A 27,030-nucleotide genomic window follows, 5' to 3' on the forward strand; every position below is an offset into this window, starting at 1 on the left:
TTAAAAAATGGGAGAGACATTTTTAAAAAACTTCAAAACACTCTAACTTTGTTGGGTTTTCAGAAAGTTTTTCCCACGTGTTGAAATGCTGTTGTATTGTAGCTGCCACACAGGAAATGAAGGACCTTTGTGTGGTCAGTGAAACAGATTTTATTCCTGGCCGGCTGGGGGTTGTCATTTTTCTCCTTTCAAAAAACAAAAGATGAACGTAGTTACTGCTTAAAGTCTGTGGGTTTGTGAGGTTGCCATGTCTGCGCCAAGCTGCAACGCTGCAGCAGCAACATTTGTAATTCGGCACCAGCAAGCAAAACGCTCCAGGAGTTATTTGTTGTGTCCCTAAGAAGCCTTTGCATCATTTTGTTTTAGCTAAAAGAAAGACAGCAGACATCACTTCTTTTAATGCTGGAGGCATGTTACGATATGAAGGACCTCCTCCAGGTCAGGGACGAGGTCATGCCTCAGGTGGAGAAGTTTGAGTATCTTGGGGTCTTGTTCATGAGTGAAGGAAACATAGAGAGTGGGATTGATAGGCAGACTGGTGCTGCGTCTACAACGACGCAGAAGGTGAAGCTCTCGATTTTTCACTTAATCAACGTTCCACCCCTCATCGACCCGCTGCTCCTCTACATCGAAAGGAGCCAATTGAGGTGACTCGGGCATCCTCCTCGACACCTCACTGGTGAAGTTTTCCGGGCACATAATAATAATAATAATAATAATAATAATAATAATAATAATAATAATAATAATACATTTTATTCAAAAGCGCCTTTCTGGTCACTCAAGGACACTGTACAGAATAAAAACACAAATCATTCAGTAAGTAAACATATGTAAATATGAACAAACAAGGCACTCTAAAATTCAAAGCTGATATCTGGTTATGAAGAGGTGAGTTTTGAGTTGTTTTTTGAATTCTGTGAATGAGTTAGTTCTTGATGAGAGGGGGAAGGGAGTTCCAGAGTTTGGGAGTGGTGCAGCTGAAGGCTCTACTCCCCATGGTGCTGAGACGAAAGGAGGGCACAGAGAGATGAATGGAGAAGGAGGACCTGAGGGAACGGGACGAGGTGACGATGTGAACGAGATCTGTGAGGTAGTGAGGGGCGAGGTTATGGATGGCCTTGAAGGTGAGAAGGAGAATCTTGAAGTTAATCCTGGTGTGCACTGGTAGCCAATGGAGTCGTTTGAGGATGGGGGTGATGTGATGAGAGATGGGAGTTTTAGTAATGATGCATGCTTCTGCATTCTGAACCAACTGGAGCTTACGGAGGGTTTTCTGAGGGAGGCCTGAGAGAAGAGAGTTGCGATAATCGATTCATGATGTAACCAGACTATGGACAAGAATAGAAGTAGAGTGGACATCAAGGGAGGGCGAAGACGATTAATGTTACGAAGATGGAAATAAGCTGACCGTGTGATGCTATTGATATGAGATTGGAAGGATAGTGTGCTGTCTAGGATGACACCGAGACTCTTGACCCGGGGAGAGGGGGAAACTGAAGTATTATCAACTGTGAGAGAAACTGTCAAATTTTGAGAGGGTGTTCTTGGTACCAACCAAAAGAAGTTCTGTTTTGTCTGTATTTAATTTCAGGAAGTTCGAACTGAACCAGGATTTTATTTCTTGAAGGCAGGTGATGAGAGAGGAGGGAGGAAGTGCAGAAGTTGGCTTACTGGACAAATAGAGCTGGGTGTCATCTGCGAAGCAGTGAAAATGAATATTGAAACTGCGGAAGATATTGCCAAGGGGAAGGATGTATATAATGAAAAGAAGGGGCCCCAGGACAGAGCCCTGGGGCACACCAGAAGAGATAGAAGAGGGCTGTGAGCGGGAGGATTTGATAGTAATGAACTGAGTGCGACCTGATTGGTAGGACTGAAACCACTGAAGTGGGATGTTAGAAATGCCGATGGAAGATAACCTATGGAGGAGAATGGAATGAGATATTGTGTCAAAGGCCGCACTCAGATCAAGGAGGACCAGGATGGATAGTAGACCGGAATCAGCAGCAATGAGGAGATGGTTAGTTATTTTGAGGAGGGCTGTTTCTGTGCTGTGAAGTGGGCGGAAACCGGACTGGAAGGGTTCATAGAAGGAGTTTAGTGTCAGATGGGTGTGGAGCTGGATAGCGACTATTTTTTCCAAAACTTTGGAGACAACGGGTAGGTTGGAGATGGGGCGGAGATTAGTAAAAATGTTAGGATCCGAACCAGGTTTTTTAAGTATTGGAGCAACTGCAGCAGTTTTGAAGATAGAGGGAACAATACCGGAGGAAAGGGATGCGTGTGTGAGAGCGGAGACGAGAGGGAGCAGGGAGGGGAGGCAGGATTTAACCAAGGCCGTGGGAAGGGGGTCGAGAAGGCAGGTAGAAGGCTTTGACTTGTGGATAATATCTGATATCTCAGAATCACTGGGAAGTTGGAAAATGGAAAATAACTGTGTTGTGTCGGGAGGATCATATGGGGAGGTAGGGGGGATGCTTTGGTTGATTGCACGGTGAATGTTTATTATTTTTTCGTTGAAGAACAGAAGAAGGGCGTTACAAGTAGCAGTAGAGCACATGTGTGGGGGCAGAGTATCGGATGGCTGGTGAATTTTATTGATAATGGAGTACAATGACTTAGTGTTGCCTCGATTGGAGTTGATTAGACAGGAGTAATACTGTTGTTTGGTTAGTATAATTAAGTCCTTATACTGAGTCATATGATTTTTATATAGTTCTTTGTGAATGGTGAGACCAGTTTTTCTGTAGAGGCGTTCAAGCGGCCTGGATTTGGTTTTCAGCGTCCGGAGTTGAGGGGAAAACCAGGGAGCAGACTGACAGAAAGTAACAAAACGGGTTTTAACTGGAGCAAGGGAGTTTAAAATGTGAGCTAACTGGTCATTGTAGAGAGCAGCCAGGTCATCAGGAGAGGAGAGATTGTCTGGTAGCTGAATATTATCAATATAGGAGGATAAAGTGTCGATATTGATGTCCTTTATATTCCTAAAAGAAATGAGCCGGGTTGGTTTGGTAAAAGAAAGCTGGGTTGCAATATTGAAAGAAACAAAATAGTGATCAGTGATGTGGAGATAACCAGCTGCACAGTTAAGAGGGGCGAGACCAGAGCAGCACAGCAGATACAGGCAGTGTCCTTTGGAGTGAGTTGGAAAGTTGATGTGCTGATTAAATCCAAGGCTGTCCAGGCAGGATGAAAAGTCTTTGGTGAGGGGAAGATCGCTGTTGTCCATATGTATGTTAAAATCTCCAAGCACTATTACATTAGATGAGAGTGTAGATAAATGAGTGAGCAGTACTGAGACTTCTGACAGAAAGTCTTTGTGAGGTTTAGGGGGGCGGTAGATTAATCCAATGATAGTGGGGGTAGGTCCATTAAGTTTAAAAACCAAATACTCAAAGGAATTAAAATCAGAGACAGACACTGGCAAAACTTTCCAATTCTCGCGATAGATTATCGAGAGACCTCCTCCGCGAGAACCGCGTGGTTTGGTGAGGTACACAGACCCGGGAGGAGTAGCGTCGTTGAGCTGGGAGAAATCAGCTGGCTGCTGCCAAGTTTCGCAAAGGCACATGAAGTCGATTCCACGGTCCTTGATGAGATTGTGAATGAGACAACCTTTCCCAGTGAGAGAGCGGATGTTTAGAAGGCCGAAGTTGACGGTGGTGCTGTCACATCCATGAGCATTAGCTGTCCTGGCGAGGCTGGCTAACGAGGAGTGATCAGCTGTTCGGCAGTATGAGTTCCTGTGAGGACGACGGCGAGTGGTGGACCAGAAAGAATTGATTGAAGCGGAGTTGTGGTAGTGGAAATTCCTGCATGAGCCACGGTGGACATATCTCCGACGGAGAAGATGAGAGGTGTCCGGGTCGAGGTGCAGTGAAGCCGGTGGAGATCCAGGGCGGTGGCGAATCCTGAGGAGCTCAGCGGCAGTATACTGGAGGAAGCCAGCAGCAGGTCGGTTGAAGATGAATGATAAAATCCAGATGAGTGTGGACCACACTTGAATAGCGTTGGTCCACATAATAGAGGTTAGGATTGATATAGATATCCACAGTCCAGTCAACAATCCGATAGTGTCAGTCCAACATATAAAATCAAATAAAATCAAAGTTTACCAGTGAGCAGCGGCAGCCAAATGCGCCAGCGTTCACTCAATCCGGTGGGCCATCTGGGAGAAGACCTAAAGGAAGGCCCAGGATACTTTGGAGGGACTGTCTCTTGGCTTGCCAGGGAACACCTTGGGATTGCCGTGGAGGAGCTGGCCCAACTGGCTGGTGAGAGGGAAGTCTGGGTGTCCCTGCTTAGGCTGCTACCCCCGTGACCTGATCCCAGATAAGTGGATGAAAATGGATAGATGGATGAAAGTGCAGTTAATGTATTTATCTACGTATTAACTTACTGTTTATGACTCGTCTTTACTTGTCTCCTAGAATCTTGGCACTGATCCATAACTGGCAACTAGGGATTCATGAAAATATCTATATGGAAGTATATCGTGATTTTTTTCCCTGTGATATTATATCGATATTCAAAAGCCATGTATCTAATTTTCGGAAGAATTTACATGCAAACAATTGTTGTATTGTCTTTTCTTTTGCAATTCAAACGCCGACCGCTATTTTACAGCAGCGTGCAATGGGTTTTGTTTCCACCATTGAAATGTAAATCCCTCTGTTATGGTTCAGATACCTCATGTTAAACATGTTACGTATCAGTTTGGACTGTTCATTGAATTTTCTTACAATAAATTCAGTCTAAAAAAATCACTAATATTGTCTGGTTGAATGTATGACAATATATCGAATCGTTTCCCATGTATCGTAATACGTATCGTATCGCCAGAATTTCACCAATACACATCCCTACAGGCAACGACCATGAAGCTCACGGAACGGCAGTAGGATTGTAACTTTTTGCTTCAAAAAATGGGCTGCAGTAACCAGATTTCACCACAGGATGTCAGTCTTACTTCACTCTTACATATTGCACCTTTAATATGCAGATAAAGAAAAACAGGAACTTAAGTTTTATAATGCGGCTGCCATAAACTGAATTATTTGATAAAAACAGCATTGCTGTCTGATTTTTAGCATTGTTTTCTTTCAATGTCGGACAAAATAAATGTGGTTGCATAATTTTTTAATCGTTCTCATCTCATTTTAACCTATTTTGTTCTAAATTCCAACTCATAAAAAAATTATAAATTTAACACGTCATTACCAAAGGGGCCCAGTATGTGTTTACGCGTGGCCTTTTACCCTACCGGCAGCCTTTTCGTCTTCATTTCTGATCACTTTTCTCTCACCTCATCACTCATGTTTCAGAAATGCCGGCTTTGTTTCTCCAGACTTGTCAGAATGTGAGGAGCTTTATGAATTCATATGGAGATATCTTCAAGATTTACTAATTTACTCTATTGCATCTCAGATCAACCCCGTAATGAAGTTAATGAGGTGAATATGTGTGCGGGGGGGTGGGTACGATCACGGCGAAACGTGGCTGTTCTGCCTCTCCGTTCGACGTCTCTAAGGTGAAGGAATCCGGAGGCAGAAATAAGACATCGGATCTCTGTGAGCTTGACTGCAGTCATTTCATTCTCTTTTGGAAAACAGGCTCCACTTAACTTTGTGTTGATTGTTAGCAAGTCAAAAAATCTTTCAAACATGTTAGTTCCTCATTTAGCTTCATACCTTTGCTTGTTTCTGATTCACCGTTCTAGCGACACACTCAATCTTGTTTCTTTCTTCTTTTTTTTAATCCACGCTCTCCAGCAGCTTCAAATTGCATCAGCTTGAAAAGCCAGCCGTGCATCAACAATTACCTGCAGACTTTGTGCTTTTCAAAATGTCCTTGCTTTTATTTCCACGTGTTCCCAACATACAGACACAAAGTGGAGGTGAAATTTGGGCTGTCAGTCACGTCTGGTTGCCTACTTCATTCGTTTCTATTTGAGTTCAACATTACCGAACCCTAAACAGGACCGACTCATGCAAAATAAAGCTGTAGCATTTCCCTAATATTAATAATCAAATCACCTGATGAATGCAAAAGAAACAGATGTTTTAAACGTCAGCTGTTGATCTGGCTGAGATGAAAGTCGGCGCTGACTTAAAGTGACGGTTCTGATCTTTTGATGTTGGATTCTGTAGAAAGTGCTTTGATCCACCTCAGATTGTCAATAAGTGAATTGCTTTTACAAAAATATTCATGATTCATCAGACGCATTAAAATTAGAGTAATTTTTGTTCAAATATATCTGCAAGGAGTTGCTAAAACTGTAGTAGTTGTGGTTTAAACACTAAAGAATCAATGTACAGAAACTTGAGCTATAAAAGCAGAGAAGAGCTGCTTCTATGGAAGCCTAATGGCCAAACAATAAAGCTGCTGTTTGAAAATAGACTGGGTGCAGGGGTGGATCTACAAGGGTGGCATAGGGTGGCGGTTGCCACCCTAAAAGAAAGCCTTGCTACCCCTGCTGCCACCCCAGCTGGCAGCTATAAATTCAAGAAAAATCAAAGTTTTTCAACTCTCAGGCTCATAAAGACCTATTTGCAGTCTGCTTTGGCAGAGAAAAGACTATGAAGCTAGGCTGTACTCAGCTTTGAATCAAAATGGGCAGAATCTTTGGATCTTGATGAATGTGTAAATAGTTTTGCTGAGCAACATGGAAACTGCAGCATTCAGCTGTTGTAGGAAGGATATAATTTTATTATGTGTTTTATTTTCGTGATGGGCCTTTAAGCTTATTAAATGAGGACCCAAAACAAATGAATATGTAAATACTGGGAAAAGAAAAAGGAAAACGTGTTTTTGAGTGAACAATAGAACCAAAGTACAATATCTCAGTGCAGTGAAATATTGTGTGTGTGTGTGTGTGTGTGTGTGTGTGTGTGTGTGTATTGCCACCCTAGAAAAATGTTTGCCCCTCTTCTGCCACCCCATCAATAATTTTGTAGATCCGCCCCTGACTGGGTGGATTTAGCTAGGTGTATATAGCGTCGTGTGTGTGTGTGTTTTGCCCTAATTCTGCCATTTTCCTTCAGCTGTGGAAAAACTACATGTATTTGATGTAAAAGACCTATTTTCCAAGGGTTTTCCTTGAGAATTTGGAACATTTTCATTACATGTTCTAATGATCCCATGTGGTAACTTGCGAAGAACATGTAAAATAATGTGTTTATATGTTATTAAAACACCACCACACACCCGCTGGTTGGCCCGAGGAGTGTGTTGTTCTTAAAACATGACACAGCTTACAAAGAGCGACGGGTAAAAATATTTTTAGTAATTGTTGTATACTTTGTGTTTGTGATCAATCTGAGCCAAAATTTAAACTTAAATGCAAACATGAACATCTGCACTGCCCTAAGCGCTGTTGCTCTTGGTTCTTTATTTCCCTGTGCCTTTGTTCTCAGCCATCTTAGCTTTTTTAAGTGTTGTTTTCTGTTACTGTGGAGGTTTTTTGGTCTCTGCATCAGTACAAACATTAAGACAGTTTGGCTCCTGCTTAGCTGGTTTATATTTGCATGTTTGAGATTTTACAATTAGTCCTAAACAAAGAACTACGGCATCTTCAACGGCTCCCAAATGTAGACGTTAGTGTTTTACAGTCAAAAAGATTAGACGTGGCTATTTTCAGATTACTCGGGAAAATCGTCACTAACAGCTGTGGTTCAAGGTTCAAGGTAACTTTATTTATACCCACAGGTAAATTTGATTTGCCATGTGACACGAGAATTAGCGCCCAGGTTACACACACAGTCACAAAACACACAAATCAATGAAAAATATAAACAATAAATGAATGAAAATCAAAATAAAAAATAGCCACGCCAGACACAATTCTTATTGAGTAACATTACTGCCTCGGGAATAAAGCTTGTTTTATACCTCTTGGTCCTGCACTTTGGCACAATAAGTCTCCGTCCAGATGGCAGGAGAGTAAACTGGCCATGCAGTGGGTGGCCCGTGTCCCTAACAATAGCTTTAGCAATCCTCTCTACCTGTCCACTGTACAGCTGTGCCAAACTATTCCCTGGTTTTCCAAGCAGACAACCCGACCACTTTACAATCCTGTTCAGCCTTTCCTTTTGTTTAAGATTTGCCTGGCCAAACCATGAGACTAAGGAAAATGATAAAACACTTTAAATAAAAGAACAATAAAACATGGACATTATATATAATAGTGGTTTAGGTCTAGATTAAAAATGTGCATTAAAATGAACAGGGAGGCAAATGAATGTAGCCGGCTTGGCAAATTTCAGACAGTACTCGGCCAGCATTCAGACCCATCTGGCGATTATTTTTCTCCAAAAATCTTTAAAAACTAGTAGAAACAAATCTGTAGCTCTCTCTGTTGCATTTGCACAAGAGTCGGAGGCAAAAGGTAATTGAGCAGATGCTTGTCCCAAAGCACTCACAGGTGGCCCAGTCCTCACACAGCTGCAGTTAGTGCAGATGTTCACCTCTCCAATGAGACACCAAAATTAAAAGATTTTCTCAACAAGTCAACATTTTTTAATTCAGTTGTTCTGGACCTTCCTCCAAAAAGAAACTCACAATTTTGGTTTGGTTGTTTTTCTTTTGAAAAAAGTTTGCGAGAGAGCTAACTACACCACTTTATTTATCAAGCGCATTTACAAACAGCGCGGGAGCTGAGATAAGAGCTTTACATATACTACAGGAAAAAGACAATCATCACCATAGCATAAAACAGCAACTAAAACTAATAAAATGCCAAACTGGCTATTGTACAATCAATAAAACCTAACAAAAAAACTAAAAAATACTTTAGCAAAATGGATATTGATTGGCGGATTGTGACAGGCAAGGCATTCCAGAAAACGTGCAGTATGCACAAAAGCACATTTTAAAGCTCATTGAAGGGTTGCAGAGCAACAGGTGGTCAGCCGACCACAGGGAGCGTGTCGGTACATAGAGTTCTAGCATGTCAGACAGGTACATTGGTGCGAGACCATTCAGTACTTTAAAAAAAAAGAGCAGGATATTAAACCATACCCTTAACAGGACAGGGAACCAATGCAGAAGTTCCAGAATGGGGTAACAAGACTCAGATGGTTTGTATTGGTCAAGAACCTCGCTGCAGCGTTTTGGACCATCTGCAGTCTATTCATGGCCGAGGAAGACACATCAAGGAGTAAAGATTTTGTAAAATATAATTGAGAAGTGATGAAGGTATGATAGAGAGATTTCTTGGGTCAAATTGAATCGCTTCTGTCTTCGCCTCATTTAGTTTCAGGACGTTAGCAGATAGCTATCCCTTCACTGCAGCAAGACAACCAGTTAACCATTGAGAGGTGTTTGCTCCATCAATTGTGACATAGATCTGGAAGTCATCTGCATAGATATTGTGGCCAATGTTAAAACGCTCAAAGATCTTCCCCAATGGTAACAGATATATGATGAGCAAAAGTGGCCCCAGGACAGATCCCTGTGACACCCCCAATTCAGGGGAAGTAAGGGTGATGCGCAGGCACCCAGCTGCATACTAAACACTGTCAAATAAGAGCAAAACCAATTCAATGCAGTCCCTGACAGGCCAACCCAAGACTGATGGACGTCTAACAGTACCTGATGGTATCAAAAGCTGCTGAAAAATCCAGCAACAGCAACGCACCTCGAATCAGACACCATCAAATGTCTAACGGATAATTCCAACTTGGCCAAGACCAAAGTGAACAGCTTCCATATTAAAACTGCTCCAATCTTAAATGTTTTATAGTGAATGGTGTTTTGTGTTGATCAGTTTTACGTAACTCGGTTATTCCAGTAAAAATACTACGATTTCTGACAGTAAGTATCCTGGCTGAATAGGAAGTGCAAAAGCTAGCTGCTGCTTTTGCTATATTCTCCCACCAAAAAAATTCATCAAATTATATTTCAATAACTTTAGTGTCATTCACAGCATAAAGAGTTTCCATCCATCCATCCATCCATTTTAATCCACTTATCCGGAGTCGGGTCTGAGGGGGCAGTAGCCTAAGTCAAGAGGCCCATACTTCCCTCGCCCCAGCCACCTGGGCCAGCTCCTCCGGGGAAATCCCAAGGCGTTCCCTGGCCAGGTGTGAGACATAGTCCATCCAACGTGTCCTGGTTCTCCCTTTAGGCCTCCTCCCAGTTGGACGTGCCGGGAAAACCTCACCAGAGAGGCGTCCAGGAGGCATCCTGGCCAGATGCCCAAGCCACCTCAACTGGCTCCTCTCGATGTGGATGAGCAGCAAATCTACTCCGAGCCCCTCCCGGATGACCGAGCTTCTCACCCTATCTCTAAGGGAGAGCCCAGCCACTCGGTGGAGAAAACTAATTTCAGCCGCTTGTATCCGCAATCTCGTTCTTTTGGTCACTACCCAAACCTCATGACCATAGCTGAGGGTAGGAACGTAGATCGACCGGTAAATCAAGAGCTTTGCCTTCTGACTCAGCTCTCTCTTCACCACGACAGACCGGTACAACGCTCGCATCACTGCAGATGCAGCACCAATCCGCCTATCGATCTCACTCTCCAGTTTTCCCTCACTCGCGAACAAGACCCCGAGATATTTAAACTCCTCCACTTGGGGCAGGACCTCATCCCTGACCCGGAGAAGGCATTCTACCCTTTTTTGAACCAAGACCATGGTCTCAGATTTAGAGGAGCTGATTCTCATCCCAGCTGCTTCACACTCGGTTACAAACCGCTCCAGCGAAAGCTGAAGATCACGTTCTGATGAAGCCAACAGGACCACATCATCTGCAAAAAAGCAGAGACCTGATCCTCAGTTCACCAAAACGGATGCCCTCCACACCTTGGCTGCGCCTAGAAATCCTGTCCATAAAGGTTATGAACAGAATCGGTGACAAAGGGCAGCCTTGGCGGAGTTTAACTCTCACTGGGGCCGAGCCCGACTTACTGCCGGCAATGCGGACCAAGCTCTGACACCGGTCATACAGGGACCTAACAGCCCATATCAGACGGCCTGGCACCCCACACTCCCGGAGTACCCCCCACAGGGCCCCACAGGGCCCCCCGAGGGACGTGGTCAAATGCCTTTTCCAAATCCACAAAACGCATGTAGATTGGTTGGGCAAACTCCCACGCACCCTCCAGGATCCCCCTAAGGGTATAGAGCTGGTTCAGTGTTCCACAGCCGGGACGAAAACCACATTGCTCCTCCTGAATCAGAGGTTCAACAATCCGACGGACCCTCCTCTCCAGAACCCCTGAATAGACCTTACCAGGACGGCTCAGGAGTGTGATCCCCCTGTCGTTGGAACACACCCTGCTGTCCCCCTTTTTAAATAAGGGAACCACCACCCTGGTCTGCCAATCCAGTGGGACTGCCCCCGATGTCCACACAATATTGCAGAGCCGCATCAGCTAATACACTCTGCTTCCTCACTGGAAGACGTGTCGGTGAGATTGAGGAGGTCTTCGAAGTATTCTGCCCACCGATCCACAACGCCCTGAGTAGAGGTCAGCAGCACACCCTCCCCACTATAAATAGTGTTGGTAGTGCACTGCCCCCCCCCCCCCCCCCAGGCACCGGATGGTGGGCCAGAATCTCCTCGAAGTCATACGGAAGTCTTGCTCCATGGTCTCACCAAACTTCTCCCACGCCTGGGTTTTTGCCTCGGCGACCACCCGAGCCGCATTCTGCTTGGACTGCCGGTTCCCGTCAGCTGCCTCTGGAGTCCCACAGGCCAAAAAGACCTGATAGGACTCTTTCTTCAGCTTGACAGCATCCGTAACCACCGGTGTCCACCAGCGAGATCGGGGGTTGCCACCACGACAGGCACAGACAATCCTGCGACCATAGCTCGGGCCGGCCACCTCAATAATGGAGGCACGGAACAGGGTCCATTCAGACTCAATGTCCCCCACCTCCCCCGGAACATTTTGGAAGTTCTGTCGGAGGTGGGAATTGAAGCTCCTTCTGACAGGAGAAAGAAGAAGAAGAAGAAGAAGAAGAAGAAGAAGAAGAAGAAGAAGAAGAAGAAGAAGAAGAAAAGATCTTTTCTTTAGCGCCTCTCAAGATAAAAATCACGAGACGCTTCACAGAAACAAAAAAAAATGTAAAAATACAAAAAAGAATTTAGAAAATGATTAAAAATATATTTAAAATGAGCAAAAAATAGACAATTGTGATTAAAATGTAAAGAAAGAGAGAGAGTGAACAGGAAAGAGGGAAATCAGTGGATCCTGAGGAAGGTGGGATAGGTAGGGAGAGCAGAACAAGGAGAGGGTGATGAAGGCCACACAAAAGCCAGCCTGAACAGGTGAGTTTTCAGCTGCTTTTTAAAGGAGACCACTGAGTCCACTGATCTCAGGCTCAGGGGGAGGGAGTTCCAGAGTCTGGGGGACTCTGGAGACTCTGCCAGACGTTCCCAGCAGACCCTCGCAATGTTTGGGCCTGCCTGATCTTACCGGCATCCTCCCCCACCATCTGAGCCAACACACCAGTTGACAGCTCCGACCCTCTCTTCACCCGAGTGTCCAAGACATGCGGCCGCTGGTCAGATGAAATAAACAATGTTATTTTTTGAATTGGAGCTTTTTTAAGACAGCAGAAATCTGTTTTTAGTCTCATAGCCTAGCTTGGATTAGCCATTAGCTTGTCCATTTAGTCAGAATCAAAGATAATAAAATGAAAATGTTTCCATAACTTTTCAAGAGAACCCCAATTCTGGATAACTACTACTTTGTATTTTTATTTTGGGTGTTTAATCAAAAGTAACACAACTTTGCCTCAGCTTGTGACATTTTGAAGGGCTAGCATGTTGCAACGAGGTCAGTGAACAGTTTACATGGCAAACGCCTCTCCTTGATGAGTTAAATGTTGATGATTTCTTGTTAAAAAGCTAAAAGGGGCAACTTGTCTGAGAAACGGCTGCGTTCCTTTTACCACCCTCCTCTAAAAACACAAAAAGCTTGCTGCACCTAAAGGAGAAGCTAATTTTCCCTCTTACATAACCTCGCCTCCATCTTTGCTAATTCTTAGGTTGGTGAGGGGCATCTGTCACCTGTCAATCATCCCTCCTCGTCTGTTTTCCTCAGATGCCAGTCACTGCTCATTATTATTCATTTCTTCTTGCGGCTGCTGGAAACGATACAAAGGGGAAAAGTCCAGTTTTTGGTCAAAAAATGAACAATGATCATACTACCAGAGCTCCTTCATGGCTGTTCCTGTTAGCCGGGTCAACGAGCAGCACTGGGAGGCCTCAAACCGGTAATTTCTCCACCCGTTATTAGATTTAACCCCTCGTGATGCCTCCAACTGAATGCCTCGCATTTGTTCCCGTCTCTTGCGATCCGCAGCTGGCACAAGATGGATTTAGACGACTATTTATAACCTCTGATTCTCCTTGAATAATTGCTAAAGTTTTCGTGATCAGACGTGAGTCACAGGTGTTCGGGGCTCTTTGAGGAATGAGGGGGGAAAAAAAGAACTTCAGGTGACACTGAAATGTTCACTTCACTTCTAATGGCACTACTCTGTGTAGGTGTGCACCCAATTGATGCGTGGGGGGGGTGTGGAGTGGTCAACTGATGAGGCACTGTGGAGGCTGAGAGCTCTGGAGAGTGCTGTGTGGGTTGGAAGCCTCCTCTTCGTGCTGTGAAACACACACACACACACACACACACACACACACACACACACACGCACGCACACACACACACACACACAAAGCAGAGGGAGGTGGAGGCAGCAGAGCTTGCTTCGCCGGCTGTCCATTGATCAGTGGAGAGGTTTGGTAGACTTAAAAAGATTCAGTGTAGGGAGCAGAGGGAGGATACCGGGAGTTCTGCAGAGATAAACAGCTGATCTGATGCAAAGTGAACAAAAGCAGAGCGGGACGAGGAGTCCGGATGGTAAGCACCTCATTTCTCTCTTTCCACACATCTTAGTCTTGATTTTTTTTTTCATGTCTGGTTGAGCTGCTGCAGAGAAGAAGATAAAGAAGAAGAAGAGATGCCAGGTTTGTGTGAACAGTGCTGCAGAAAACAGAGGAGGAGGAGGAGGAGAAATCCTCCAGCTTGCCTTCTCCACTGCAGGCATTCAGGGTGTTATCTGCTCAATTAAAAGCAGCAGCGCTGCAGCAGCAGAGGGAGGCTCACGCGGACCTGAATGGATGGTGAAATCCGGAATGCATCTGGTCCTGCAGACACGTGCCGCAGGTGATTCCGATCACTCATCCCACATTTCTTTGTTACTTAGGAAATCGCAGCTGCTTAATGTAAATGATCGAAAATGACATTGAGAGGCTTTTCATTTGGAGAATTCGTAAGTTCGTTGAGTTTTGGCCACTTGTGGCTCTAAAACATCGTCAAACCCTAATAATTAATTTTTTATAGGGGGACCTTAAAGAGGGGGATTTCCCCCCTCAGGTCCCCGACCCTCACTTTGCGCACCGCCTAACCAATAAGCAGCAGCTTTAAGAATCCCGTCTTTATGATATGGAGGAACACGCGTTGACGTGTCGCGCTGCGCTTCCGACCACTATCGGCATGTGCGCGCGCGCGCACACACACACAGAGCGCTCTCATGGGGACACGCGGCCAGCACACACACGGTAAGTGGTGCCACTTTTTATCTCCAGCGAGGCTGAGAACAACTTTCTCCACGCGTACTTTTTTATTTTTTTGCCAAATCGAAACTTTTTACGCACTTTTCCTCCCGCTCCTCCGTCGGAACCGTTTCTCTGGCGAATCGTTGCGCAACGCGGCGCGCGACCAGGCTGGAGAAGCGTGAGAACGGTTGGCGGATCGGTGCTCGGATTCGGTTTGTGACGGGTCTAAACGGCTCCGTAGGCCCGGTTCGGCTCGGTTGGCTTGGACCATGCGGGGCTTCTCCGGGGAGAACATTCTGTCTCTAGTTTAATCACCAACACGTGATTTTTCTTTTTTAAGTTGGATCGCGTTTTAATTAACGTTTTCCTTTATTTTCTTTTAACTTTCACTACTTCCCAGAGCTGATTTACGCTCCGTGTGTGTGTGTGTGTGTGTGTGTGTGTGTGTGTGTGCGTGCGTGCGTGTGTGTGTGTGTGTGTTCGATGGGGGCAATGCGCAAAGTGTGTGGTCTCCGAGCTCGCCACCCCCGCAGAGACGTACGGTATGCGCGTGCTAGACGTGCACGTGCCCCCGCGCACGCACGTACACACACTCCCGGAGACAAGTTGAGTCTGTCTCGGTTTGGCATGTCTGTCTCAGGAATGCGCCCCGGCGTTTTTCTCTGTATTTTTCACATTAAGAGCAGTTTGGGAATCGCTCTCTGAACTGCCGCCGCCGAGCGTCAAGCGCGCGCCGCCAAAAGCATGCGCTTCCGGTGGGGGGTTTCAAAATAAAAGTTCGAACGAACTCACGATGAGGATACACGTGTTTAGTTATTCAAAGTCCTTCAGTCACAAATGTGAGGTTTTTCATCGTTTTAAAGGCCGTTTCTGTCTAATGTAATAAATTATGGAAGCCCATTCCCGCCACTCAGATAAAAAACAATCTCATACTTAGTGTCTCATTATTGTGAGATACTCTTTCATATTATTGAGATATTAAGTCATAATTATGAGATTATTTTTTTATCTGAGTGGCAGGAATGGGCTTCCATAATAAATAGTCCCAACTACTCGTTTTAAACATTCTAAAATGCATCTGTTTGGAGAAAGGTTACGTTACACTAAGCTAGCTGCTAGTTGTAAACAGATAAAATCATCTAAATTATTATAAGTAATTTATAAATATTACTAAATAAACCATTACTCTGCTGTTGGTTAAATATAAGATAATATGTCTTACATTAAATTAGTACTACTTGTTAGAATAAATAAAATATGCATAAACAATTAAACAAAACGTTTTATTAAATTAGAATAATTGGGAAAATTATTTAATAATTTATCTACAACAATACAACTATTAATTTATTTAAATTAGTTATGACTCAAAATTACAGAGGGGGATTAGGGCCACTGAAAAGATAAAATAAGTTTTAATCTCAGGATTCTGACTTTTGGACTTCTGAGACAAAACGTAATCATTTTGAAACATAAGTCTGTATTTTCTTTCTTTTATTTTTTCCCCTGTCTAGTGGCCCTAATGCTCTTCCATAGGAATAAATTATGTATAAATTAGTAAACAAATAAATCTAAAAAAACAGCTGCTGGTGCTAGCTGTAACATTTAAAGCCAGAGGTCAAATCTAACAAAAGAAAAAAATATATATTCATAATTGTTTAATGTTAAGCTAACTTGGTGAAATTATTTATGGAATTGTGTTTTTGTGGGTTTAGGAAATAGTAAATACATTTAGCTGGGAGCTCATCAGGTCTGTCAAATATGGACACTATTCTTCGAACCACAGCTGATCATCATAGCAACAACATGTCATACTACATGAATTAAAAAACGCTTTTAAATGACCGAAAATCAAAGGTCCCCTAAAGTCGGATGCTTTTATTGTGTAACCAGAAACTGCAGCCAGTTTCCGGTGTGCCCCGTTTAAATTCCAGGTTACTTGACAGCGTGGAAGGAGAGGGGGGAGGAAAGAGGTTGAAATTCTTGTGTTTTTCGCTACGCGATTACCCAGCGGAGAACCCATGACTGGAGGAGAGCAGGAGGAGGAGGAGGAGGAGGAGGACTGGGGTTTGAGATGCATTCCTCCTCTTCCTCTTTACATATTTTGGAGGGGGAGATAATGACGTTCCCTCCTCACATGACACCCTGAAGCTCTCAGCTGATGCTCTCCAAGTGGACAAAGTGGTCAGATGACCTCAGCGCTGATGTCAGAAATAGGACCCACAGGCAAATTTACCGTTTCACTTCATTTCGGGGGGGAAAATGTGTCGCGATAAGTGAAGATCCAAGATTCTTTCATACCCGCACCAATAACACAAGTTTGAGTTTTGCTACAGAGAAACAGAAGCTAGGCAGTTTGGTCCCAGGAAAACACACTTTAATCACGCACAACAACGAGAAAATTAAATTAAAAACATATTCCGTCCGTCTTTCACACACACACACACACACACACACACACACACACACACACACACACACACACACACACACACACACACACACACACACACACACACACATGTTCCCTGGCCTCAGAACCTCAGATATACAGCAACATTGCATCCGACACATTACATGGGGCTTCGCTGGATTTGCATAAAAACCAGCGGCGCTCTGCCTGTTCTTCAGCATCTCGGTCGGAGCCATAATCGCCCACTCACTAACGACAATTACTATAATGGACTGATTGTTGGATTATACCACCAAAGTGGTTTTAGCGCACACATCTGCATAATTGTTCTTAGCAATATAAGCGCTCGTGGGCTCTCGGCTGCCATTAGCAGTGGCGGAGTGATGGAGGACGACGCTTGATGAACGCGGGGGGTGGGGGGGTTCTGCTCAGAGCGTGTGGGCGTTTTCAGTGTGTGTGTGGAGGGGGAGGGAGTGGGTGGAAATGTGCTAAGGCATTGTCTCGGAAGAGATTGTGTTCGGGATTGGATTTATTGTTAGCTGGTGACGGAGGGATCAAAGTCAAGTAGCAGGGGTCAAATTATGAGCTCCTGATGGAAGGTTTAGGTGGGGGTGGGGGCATATGTGCCAAAACTAATGTTCATTAACAACATGGTGGTATCGGGAAACAGGATGCTATGGCTTCACTTTTCAACAGCAGAATAAGGTGGAGACGCTTCCAGCGACATTCTTTTAGGAATGTCGTCTCGGTCATTTCCAAAGTCTGGGATAAACTGGGACAAAAATATGACATTTTTAGGGTACATAGTAATAATCATGGGAAGGTGCAAAGTGGAGCAGCATCAAAAACGTACAATTCTAACCTTCGTTTTAGAAACTTTTTTTAAAAAATCTAACTTTTCTCATCAAAAACTTTATCTGTGTCCATGTATGAGGTGAATATGAAGCAGTGAATCTTAGTTTTGAGAAATATCGTGATCATTGTGAACAAGGCCTCAAATTCATAGATAAAATGTTAATTTAAACGTGTCTGGGGCCAATGAGGGGCCCCAAAATTCTTTAAGAGGGACGTTGCCCCCACCTAGCCCATTTCTGGTGACACCTCTGGAAGTGGCTGGATTTTTAGTGACTTGACTTAATTAAAACTTAGTTGGCGGCTGCAAAAGAAGCATTTGAAATGAAAACCGTTAAAAAGTGGAAGATGATCACAAGTGCTTGGTATTTTCCTTGTACTCGTACTGCTGCTGCTCTTTGTCAAAAATCACATTAGTGAAACCAGCGTCACATGACTAACAGATGGACAGACACATCCGTTGTACATTGGGGAGTGTAGCGGCGTGATCCAGATCAACAGCTGAACCCAGCTTTCCTCCTCGCTGTCTCTGTGTAAACATGCGACGAGCTGTTCTGGAAGAGGAAGAAGGGGAGGCGAGCGAGCCAGCTCAACGGAGCTGGAGTGAGGAAATCATCTCAGAAAGTGCTAATTTCTTAATCAAACTTGTAGGATGGAGCCAGTGCATGGGTGGGAGGCGAACGGGGGGAGTTGTTGTCTGTGGTGGCATGTAGCGACACCTGAAACCTGTGCTGTTGATTCATCCTTCCTCCCTCCGCCTCTTCCTCCCCCTCATCCTCCTCCTCCTCCCTGCTGCTCATCTCCTGAAAGCGGGCCAACATCCCACTCGTGAAAAAAAAGACGAAAAAAAAACTGCACTCCCTCTTTCGTCTGTCCCTTTTCTCTGTGCTAATTACTCTCTGTAACCATGGAAACGGGTAGCACTTTCTTCTTTTTCTTTGTATATGTGTGTGTGTGTGTGTTATCTTGGATGGCCCGTCGCAAACGCTGCATCGGATGGAGGAGAGATTTTCTTGCTAGGGAACAATCCTGATTTTACTTTTCAAAGTCAAAGCTTTGATTTTTTTTAATGGAACTGGACGTAGACGGCTGGTAAATAAAAAAAAAAAGAAATAAGAAACACAACCTCTTTTCTATCAGCAAACACGTTCACTTCCCCTGACTTTTGCTCTAAAAACTGGCCGTTTTTGTTCAGTATTTTGTCTTTTCTTGGCAAAATTTTGTACTGAGCCTACTGCGACTGCTTTAGGATCTTGAGAAGAACAATTTGCACTTTTCACAATAGTCTCAAAGTCTCCAAAAACACCCCAAATTTTCTAAATCTTTGCAAAGCAGTTGCAAAGAGGGTTGCCCACTACGTTTGTTCAGTGTTCAGACCCCTTTAGCAATTCCTTTGCAACAATTTAGTAACTTTTTCTGGTGATATTGGAGACTCCAATATGGTAGCACATATCGTAAAGCACTCACAGGCAGCCCAGTCCTTAGCAGTCAGGGTAGATGCTTACCACTCTGCCTCCAGGATGGCGGTGAATCACAGTCACGCTCACATGGGAAAGTACGGAAAGCTCAGAATCATCCGTTTACTCGCTTATCTGAAATTTAAAATTCAGATATTTTTCTCAGCACTAGTTCATGCTAGCAACAACAGATCTTCCATATGGACATTTTTATTCCAGAATCAAGTAAATCTGTTTTTTTTTAAATATAAATGCAGTTAATAATTGTTTTAGATTTTTTTTAGATAAACGAGAATGAGCCCTGTTCGTTATCGGCAGGTCAGAGCAGTAGAAAAATCAAGTCTGCATTGTCTCTCAAAGTCAGAATCGGTGCATTGCTCACAATGGCCGGCATTTAAAAGCGATTTTCATGACCATGGAGTTGGCATTACCAGTACAAACCAGATCTGCCCTGCTTCTGATCACATTTTAGAATTTTTTCAAGATTTGAAGTTTTATTTAGTTCACTTTCCAAGGAAATTTGCCACAAATTAGCGGAACAGTTGGATGGCCTTTCTTTGCTGAATGGGGGCCCTTCTGGGCGAGTGTGACACATTTCTAATTTTAAACCCTGGAATTGGAGAGACTGGAAGGAGTGGTAAGTAGGGACAGGGAAATGACGGTGGAAGGTCTTTATGGCAAGGCTGGGAAACCGGCAACTGGGAGCTGAGATTGTCACATTTTCCCCTCAAATGTCATCAGTCTGCACACCATCGTGAAACATGTGCAGGAAAAGGTGACGCTGGGTGTCACGTGGTGAGAGAACTCACCCCTCCCCCTTTGCTTTAACACCACATTATCTTCAATGACCCTGAGTTTTATGAATGGGCAGCATGGAGCTCTCCTATTGGCTGAGAGCAGCAGCCAATCAAAGGTGGATGAATGGACAAGTCAGACATTTTTCGAGGTCAGACTCTAGTGTGTGTGTGTGTGTGTGTGTGTTAATTACAAGCGTCTATACATAGCTGTGGAAAACACAGGCAGACAATCAGCCTGGTTAAAATTAGCAGTCAGGGCCACCTGTGTGCTTCTCACAAAGAGGCGGAAACATCAGAGCAGGCAGTGGATGGATGGACGGAGGGAGTAGCAAGGAAGGAAAAAAGGGGAAAGGAAACGGGATGGGGAGCATCGATCACTCTGCTGGTTTAACTCCTCCTTTCTTGCTCTTTTTCCTCCCTTTTTTCCCTCCCCCTTCCTCACTGTGACACAGGGAGACATTGTTAGGCAGTTGGGATTTGAGGATGGCAGGCGGGGGCGGTGGTGGTGGTGGGGGGTTGTTGGTTTGGGCCAAGTGGAGTTCACATACCACTCTCTTGGAGCACTGCCAATTTTCAGAGGTGGAATATATGGAATGTTTTCCGGCAGTGAAGCGATTAAAATCCTTCTATATGTTTGGTTTTAAAAAGTCAGAAAGCAGTATTACTCCAGCTCTAATCTGCCAGTTGCCCCCCAGCCTCAGCCCTTTCCTTCCCTCCCATTGAACATGTTGTCACTGCATTGCAAAACTCGTGTTTCCTGCCTTTGTTGTTAGACAGGAAGCCTTCGTCTTCTTAACTGACATTAAAACTGCCATCTAGTTTCCTAGAATCACCATTTCTCAACCCACACTTGGCTCGGCTCCCATCCTTGTGGGCGGCGAGTCAAAAATGTTTGAGAAATGCAGCTAAACCGTCAAGCTGAGAAAACCAAATGTACTGGCTGCTTTTAAAATTATAAACATGCATTTAAATTAAGCAACATGGGGTTGTTTTACTCCAGATCGACTCACCATTCTTATTTTTATGTTTTTCCTTTTTCTTTCAGAGCAACTAACAAGCATCGGACAACATGTGGAAGAAATCCTTCTGCATCCAACGCAAAAACCAATGATGGCCTGTCGGCCATTTTGTGTCTGGCATTGAAGACAAGGAACTGTTAAACACAACAAAATGTGCTTGTTTTTTTGAGATCCTTGACGTGTCTTTACATAGCTCAAACTGTGTATTTCATTTAAAAATGTCCATGCTAGGAGCTCTTTAAGGCTAATGTTTTAGCTAAATGCTAACATTTAGGTCATTCTTTCACTTTTTTCTTAGGGAGCCAAAATCTTATTTCACTAAAAAGCAAAAGAGTCAGAACTAATTTGTTTACCCACCTGCATTCATGATTAAATTGTCTTCATAAAGGTCAAAACAGTGTTGAACATCAAAAAAAGCCACACCTAGCTTCTCTGTGAGGCTAATTTCAAAGCTAATAGCTAACATTAGCACAACATCGCCTCCTAGAACTAGTCTTTACCCACTCAAGAGGGAGTAGCCATTTTTATCCGTTACACTAATAATCTACAATCGGAAGTCTTTTTATTGTGCTATTACCGATTTTTAGAGTTTGTTTTTCCATTATCCAACACTAATCTGACTCTTTTGTCGAACTGTTTTGGTTTACATGTTGCTTTCGCATGTTAGACTAGGGAATTTTCCATTGATATGACCAATTTCATTAACATTTAGTGTCACTTGGAGCACCCAAAAATCATTTTTCCCATTAGAATATCATCAAATTCAAAGAAAGCCTTGGACAATATAAATTAAAAACAGTCCAAGGTGCTGAACACCTTTTGTTGAGAAAATGGACCACATTCTGCGAGTCTTGAAAACCAGACCCTTACCTGGTCTAAAGCAGGAAGTGTGAAAAAGGTTTCAAGAGACCCACTTACACAATCAAGCCAGAAAAAGCGACTCCGGTAAACATTTTCACACTTGTTGGTGACAAAGGAAATTGGCTGGATTTTTGTACTACCTAGGCTGTATGCACCGTGTCGCCTGTATTTCATCAGCTTGGAACGCACCTCAGAAGTTGTTTTCCTGTTCATTATCGTCTCTGAGCTGGGCTGCAGAGCCTCCAGGTGGCCAGCGGTTGCTCAGTAGTCAGTGTAGATCCTGTGGGGCTGGCAGCAGCTACATCTGGCTACTGGGTCTCTGCTGATTACCATTCAAAAACCCTTCAGAAGATGGTTGAAGTGTATTTTTGTGCCCTTAAACTGGATGGATAAGTTCTGGACCTGGCATACAGTGTAGGATTCTGTGTGTCAGTCTACAGCTACATTGTCTGCTGGGTTTCAGGCCTGTAATCGATGTCTACCTACATTTCCTGTATGTTCCAAGACGCAAAAGTCTTGTTTAATTTGACAAGTTTGTGTTTATTGACTCATAAAACATTCTTCAAACAATAAAACAATTTTAAATGTCCGTTTTCTGTACAATGCTTGTTAAGCAATTTTATTTATATATATATAGAAAATGTACGAGGAGTCGTGTTTAAAATGACAAAAACTCCTTCAAATTTAATGGCAGGTACTCTGGAAAAAAATAACAGCATTCCATCGACAAATATCCTCAAGCAATAAATATGTATTTATAAATAGTGTAAATTTACATCGAGATTAGAAACATAAAAACAAAATCACAAATTAAACTTCCGTAAGTCTATGTGCAACCCATTTTCTTTGTGACTTGGCTAGTAATTTTTTATTTTATTTTTACATTTTTTTTTACCTAAGAAAAACAAAATTCATAAAGACAAAGGTCAAACTGAAAAAAGCCGAAAAAACAAACAGAAGAAAAATTACTCTTCACATTACAAATTTTTCTTTTGCTTTTTTTTTTTTTTGCGCTTTCCAAAGAGTCGTAAAACGACTATCTACTGTAGAAAAAGACCAGTTAGGCTAGTGCTCCTTAGGACAAAGAAGGAGAAGAACATCTGGAGGAGATCCACAAATCAAAGCCAAACATTTCATCCTGTTACCAGAATTAAAAAAAAAAAAGAGAGAAGAAAGCGACAGAAGGGTCAAGTCAGTAGTCTTTTTACGGGTGGTGTTGCCAGTTGTGACAGTTAACAAGTATCTACAAAAACATTTTATATCACGCTCGAAGAGCGCCGCTGATCCCAACCGTATGATTAAGTCCTCCTTTAATCCACATCTGAACCATTGTCTTTTTAGAGGGCGGGTGAGGAGGGGACAAAGAGAAACCAGTCCTGTTAACAAGCCAGGTGGCGCCCTCTTCTGGAAGGCCCCGGTGCTTCAAACAGGTTGCATAGACAGACACTCTCAGCCTCCAGCCGTCGCTATGGAGACCAGCCACAATGGAGGAGCGGTTGTGAAGGATGGGGGTGAGGGAGGAGACAGCATTGGCTTTCCTGAATATCAGAAATGGTCCGTTTATGTGGATGTTGAGTTTTCGTTTTAAAACCTCGACACGTTGGTGGAGATGGGGCTTCATGGCTCCAGAGGAAAAGATGAAGGTAAGAGAGGACGCTTAATGTCAAGATGAAGATGAATGAAGAGGAGGGGCCTGAGGAGGACACGTAAACGGGACAATCAGACAGATTCAGGCACACTGACGTCCGGTTGTTGAGTGGACACTTACTAATGTGAACTGGTCGTAGACCTGCATGAGGTCTTCCATCCGGTACTGTTCCAGCACCACAAAGTCGTCCAGCGTGGCGCTGCCTTTCCTGGCGCAGTCCTGGCAGTGGACCGCATACTGCTTCTTCGAGAGGTGCTCGCGGCGCACAAAGAGCAGGTTAAACACTTCCACCTGCCACACACGGAGACAGAATGTATGTTTAGTCAGCAGATGCCATGATTGTTAGCCGGAGCAGCTAAAGGTAGGGATGCACCGACACCAGCGTCTGGTATCGGCCCAAAACCATGCGTGTGTACTTGTACTCACAAAAGTCAACCAATACTACAGGACCGACAGTTTTCTCACAAACGCTTAACTCAGGTGGGCACAGTTGCCATTCGCAGCGGGTAGAACAAACAGTCATTGTGAGGAGGCGTGGCTTAGGCGTCACTGTTAAAAATTTATTTGTAATAAAGTTTTGATAAAAGTCGAGTTAACATTCAGTGACACCAAGTCTGGCTCTACGTCAGATGCAATAACAGTCGTCATTTACTAGTAAAATACACTTATGGTGTTTATAGTGTATAAAGTACACTTGTGGTGTTTATAGTGTATAAAGTACACTTGTGGTGTTTATAGTGTATAAAGTACACTTGTGGTGTTTATAGTGTATAAAGTACACTTGTGGTGTTTATAGTGTATAAAATACACTTGTAGTGTTTATAGTGTATAAAATACACTTGTAGTGTTTATAGTGTATAAAACACACTTGTAGTGTTTATAGTGTATAAAGTACACTTGAAGTGTTTATAGTGTATAAAGTACACTTGTAGTGTTTATGGTGTATAAAGTACACTTGTAGTGTTTATGGTGTATAAAGTACACTTGTAGTGTTTATGGTGTATAAAGTACACTTGTAGTGTTTATAGTGTATAAAGTACACTTGTAGTGTTTATAGTGTATAAAGTACACTTGTAGTGTTTATAGTGTATAAAGTACACTTGTAGTGTTTATAGTGTATAAAATACACTTGTAGTGTTTATGGTGTATAAAGTACACTTGTAGTGTTTATAGTGTATAAAATACACTTGTAGTGTTTATGGTGTATAAAGTACACTTGTAGTGTTTATAGTGTATAAAGTACACTTGTAGTGTTTATAGTGTATAAAGTACATTTGTAGTGTTTATAGTGTATAAAGTACACTTGTAGTGTTTATGGAGTATAAAATACACCTGTAGTCTTTATGGTGTATAAAGTACACTTGTGGTGTTTATAGTGTATAAAGTACACTTATGGTGTTTATAGTGTATAAAGTACACTTGTGGTGTTTATAGTGTATAAAATACACTTATGGTGTTTATAGTGTATTAAGTACACTTGTAGTGTATTCATCTGGCAGAATGAGCATAAATAAACCATGAGCTAATGTTATTAGTACTCCAGCTGAAAGCTCTGGGTTTAATTGAAGTCTACGAGGACAGAGCCGCGTTTCCGCTCCTTGACCTCGAGCTCTCCTCTAATCTCTGCTTGCCATCTGTTTTTAATCCCTAACCCGGGTCTAACCCTAGTCTCCAGAGACAACTCTCTGTTCGGTGTGGTACACACCCCAACACCTAACAGCATCGTGACTACCTTCCACCCTCAAACTAACTGATCGAGTCGGAGCCCCAAAGCTGACTGGAGATTTCACCGACCTCACAGATGGTGCAGTAGTGGGCCGGCTCGTCCCGGGTCCTTGGCCTCAGGACGGTTTCCTTGCCGGCTGACACCAAGGCCTCCTTCACCCACTGGCACTGCTTTAACGTCCGCAGCAGGCAGTACCTGTGACGAGAACACCCCGCCCCCATCAGAGACTCGAATCTGCTGAACATTAAGGACTTTAAACCCCCCGAGCCTCACTTGATCATCTCGAACAGCTTGTGGTCGGACACTTTAATGTTGCGCGCCATGTTCCAGGAGAGGTGCACCATGGGAACCATGGACTTGACGCTCTGGAGTTTGTTCCACTCGTAACGCTCCACAGCCAGCTTGTACTGGTGGGCTGGAGAAGCAGAAACCAGTGAGCCAAAACGCAGAGGGCAGTGCTGTTAACACAAACCCATATCCCATAATCCCCGTGTACCGGTGAGAGGTCCGACGTTCCAGGCGATGTTGTTGCACCAGCCGATGGCCTGCACCCAGTGGATGGTTCCTGTGTTGAGCCACACCAAGTCACCCGGACGCTGGATGAACCGGTAGACGGGAACGTCGGCCTCGTATAGGTCTTCCAGGTTGGGCCACCAGGAGCCCATCAGGAAGTTGATGTTGTTCCTGGAGGGAAAGGTTCACGTCAACAACGATTCAACAGAAGACCTTTCTTAAGAAGAACACCTACTTCTCACAGAAGTTGCTCATCACTCCCCAGTATGGCTCGGGCACGGCGAACCACTCGCAGTCCCCGGGACCGATGTTTATGTTGACGGCGCAGAAGTTGTTGTGCTCCTGGTGTCCGGGGATCCTGCTGCCAGGAACCTTCATGTAGAGCTGGACCGTGTTCATTCCCAGGATGGTGTGGCCAACGTGGCTGAGGAGGTTCCCGGCCGACACGACTCGCCCGAAGGCCGGGAGTTTACTGAGCTCCTGTAGCTGCTGTTTCCACCTGCAGGGGGCGCCAGAGATGTCATCGCATCAGAGTGCGAGAAAGGAAGTAAACAAAAAGGCTGCAAGGTGCAGGAAAGGATCAACGCTCACTTTCGTTCGTCTGAGACGTCGATGTTGGTTCCAAATTTGATGTGTTTTAAGGGACCTCTTTGTTTTCGCGCAGCACTAAAACACAAAAAACGAAAATTAGCATCGGGAACTTTATGAATGACGTTAGAAACTCCGAACCCTCGCAGAATACCTCTCTGCTGACATTGGCTCCGAGTCGGAGGGCTCCTTAAGTGCCTTCTTTTCATTTTCCTCCTGAATGCATGAAAAAAGATGTGTTGATCTAAAATAATTGCTGAATCATGCTAGCTCAAACCCAGGGAAAGCCTGCCACCCACCCGCAGGGACTCCTGGAAGGAGGCGGCCTGATACTGGGCATATTTGGCGATGGTGGTGTGGGCTCGGGTGCTCTCGCAGCGCCACATCTTCTTTGTGCCCGTCGGGTCCCAGTTCTCGTCCGCGGGCTGCAAAAGCTGAGTCCAGACCTCCACTGGGTGCTCCGGGTTGGCCTCTACTAAAGTCTTAGTGGAGAACAGACCCAGATCTGAGGAGACGAGACGTGGAAACAGTTTATTTACAGATTAGAACACAACAAACCAACCAAATAAATATAATAAAATGTGT

General features: G+C 44.0%; 1 protein-coding gene across 2 annotated transcripts in view; it reads right to left on the reverse strand.

Moving 5' to 3' along the window:
- Positions 1 to 22,627: 22,627 nt before the first annotated feature.
- Positions 22,628 to 27,030, reverse strand: part of kdm6a (lysine (K)-specific demethylase 6A) — a 42,248-nt gene continuing 37,845 nt past the window's right edge. For both annotated transcript variants that reach the window (XM_015952585.3, XM_015952584.3), the window contains 9 exons: positions 26,745 to 26,950; positions 26,600 to 26,661; positions 26,449 to 26,523; positions 26,093 to 26,356; positions 25,841 to 26,028; positions 25,618 to 25,759; positions 25,413 to 25,539; positions 23,739 to 23,909; positions 22,628 to 23,663 (listed from right to left, as the gene is read on the reverse strand). In XM_015952585.3, coding sequence (XP_015808071.1) covers positions 23,634 to 23,663; positions 23,739 to 23,909; positions 25,413 to 25,539; positions 25,618 to 25,759; positions 25,841 to 26,028; positions 26,093 to 26,356; positions 26,449 to 26,523; positions 26,600 to 26,661; positions 26,745 to 26,950 — 1,265 coding nt within the window. In that variant the 3' untranslated portion in view covers positions 22,628 to 23,633. The remainder of the gene's footprint in view (positions 23,664 to 23,738; positions 23,910 to 25,412; positions 25,540 to 25,617; positions 25,760 to 25,840; positions 26,029 to 26,092; positions 26,357 to 26,448; positions 26,524 to 26,599; positions 26,662 to 26,744; positions 26,951 to 27,030) is intronic.

This window comes from Nothobranchius furzeri, chromosome 14 (genome assembly GCF_043380555.1).
Source record: "Nothobranchius furzeri strain GRZ-AD chromosome 14, NfurGRZ-RIMD1, whole genome shotgun sequence".
In the NCBI taxonomy this organism is placed as follows: Eukaryota; Metazoa; Chordata; class Actinopteri; order Cyprinodontiformes; family Nothobranchiidae; genus Nothobranchius; species Nothobranchius furzeri.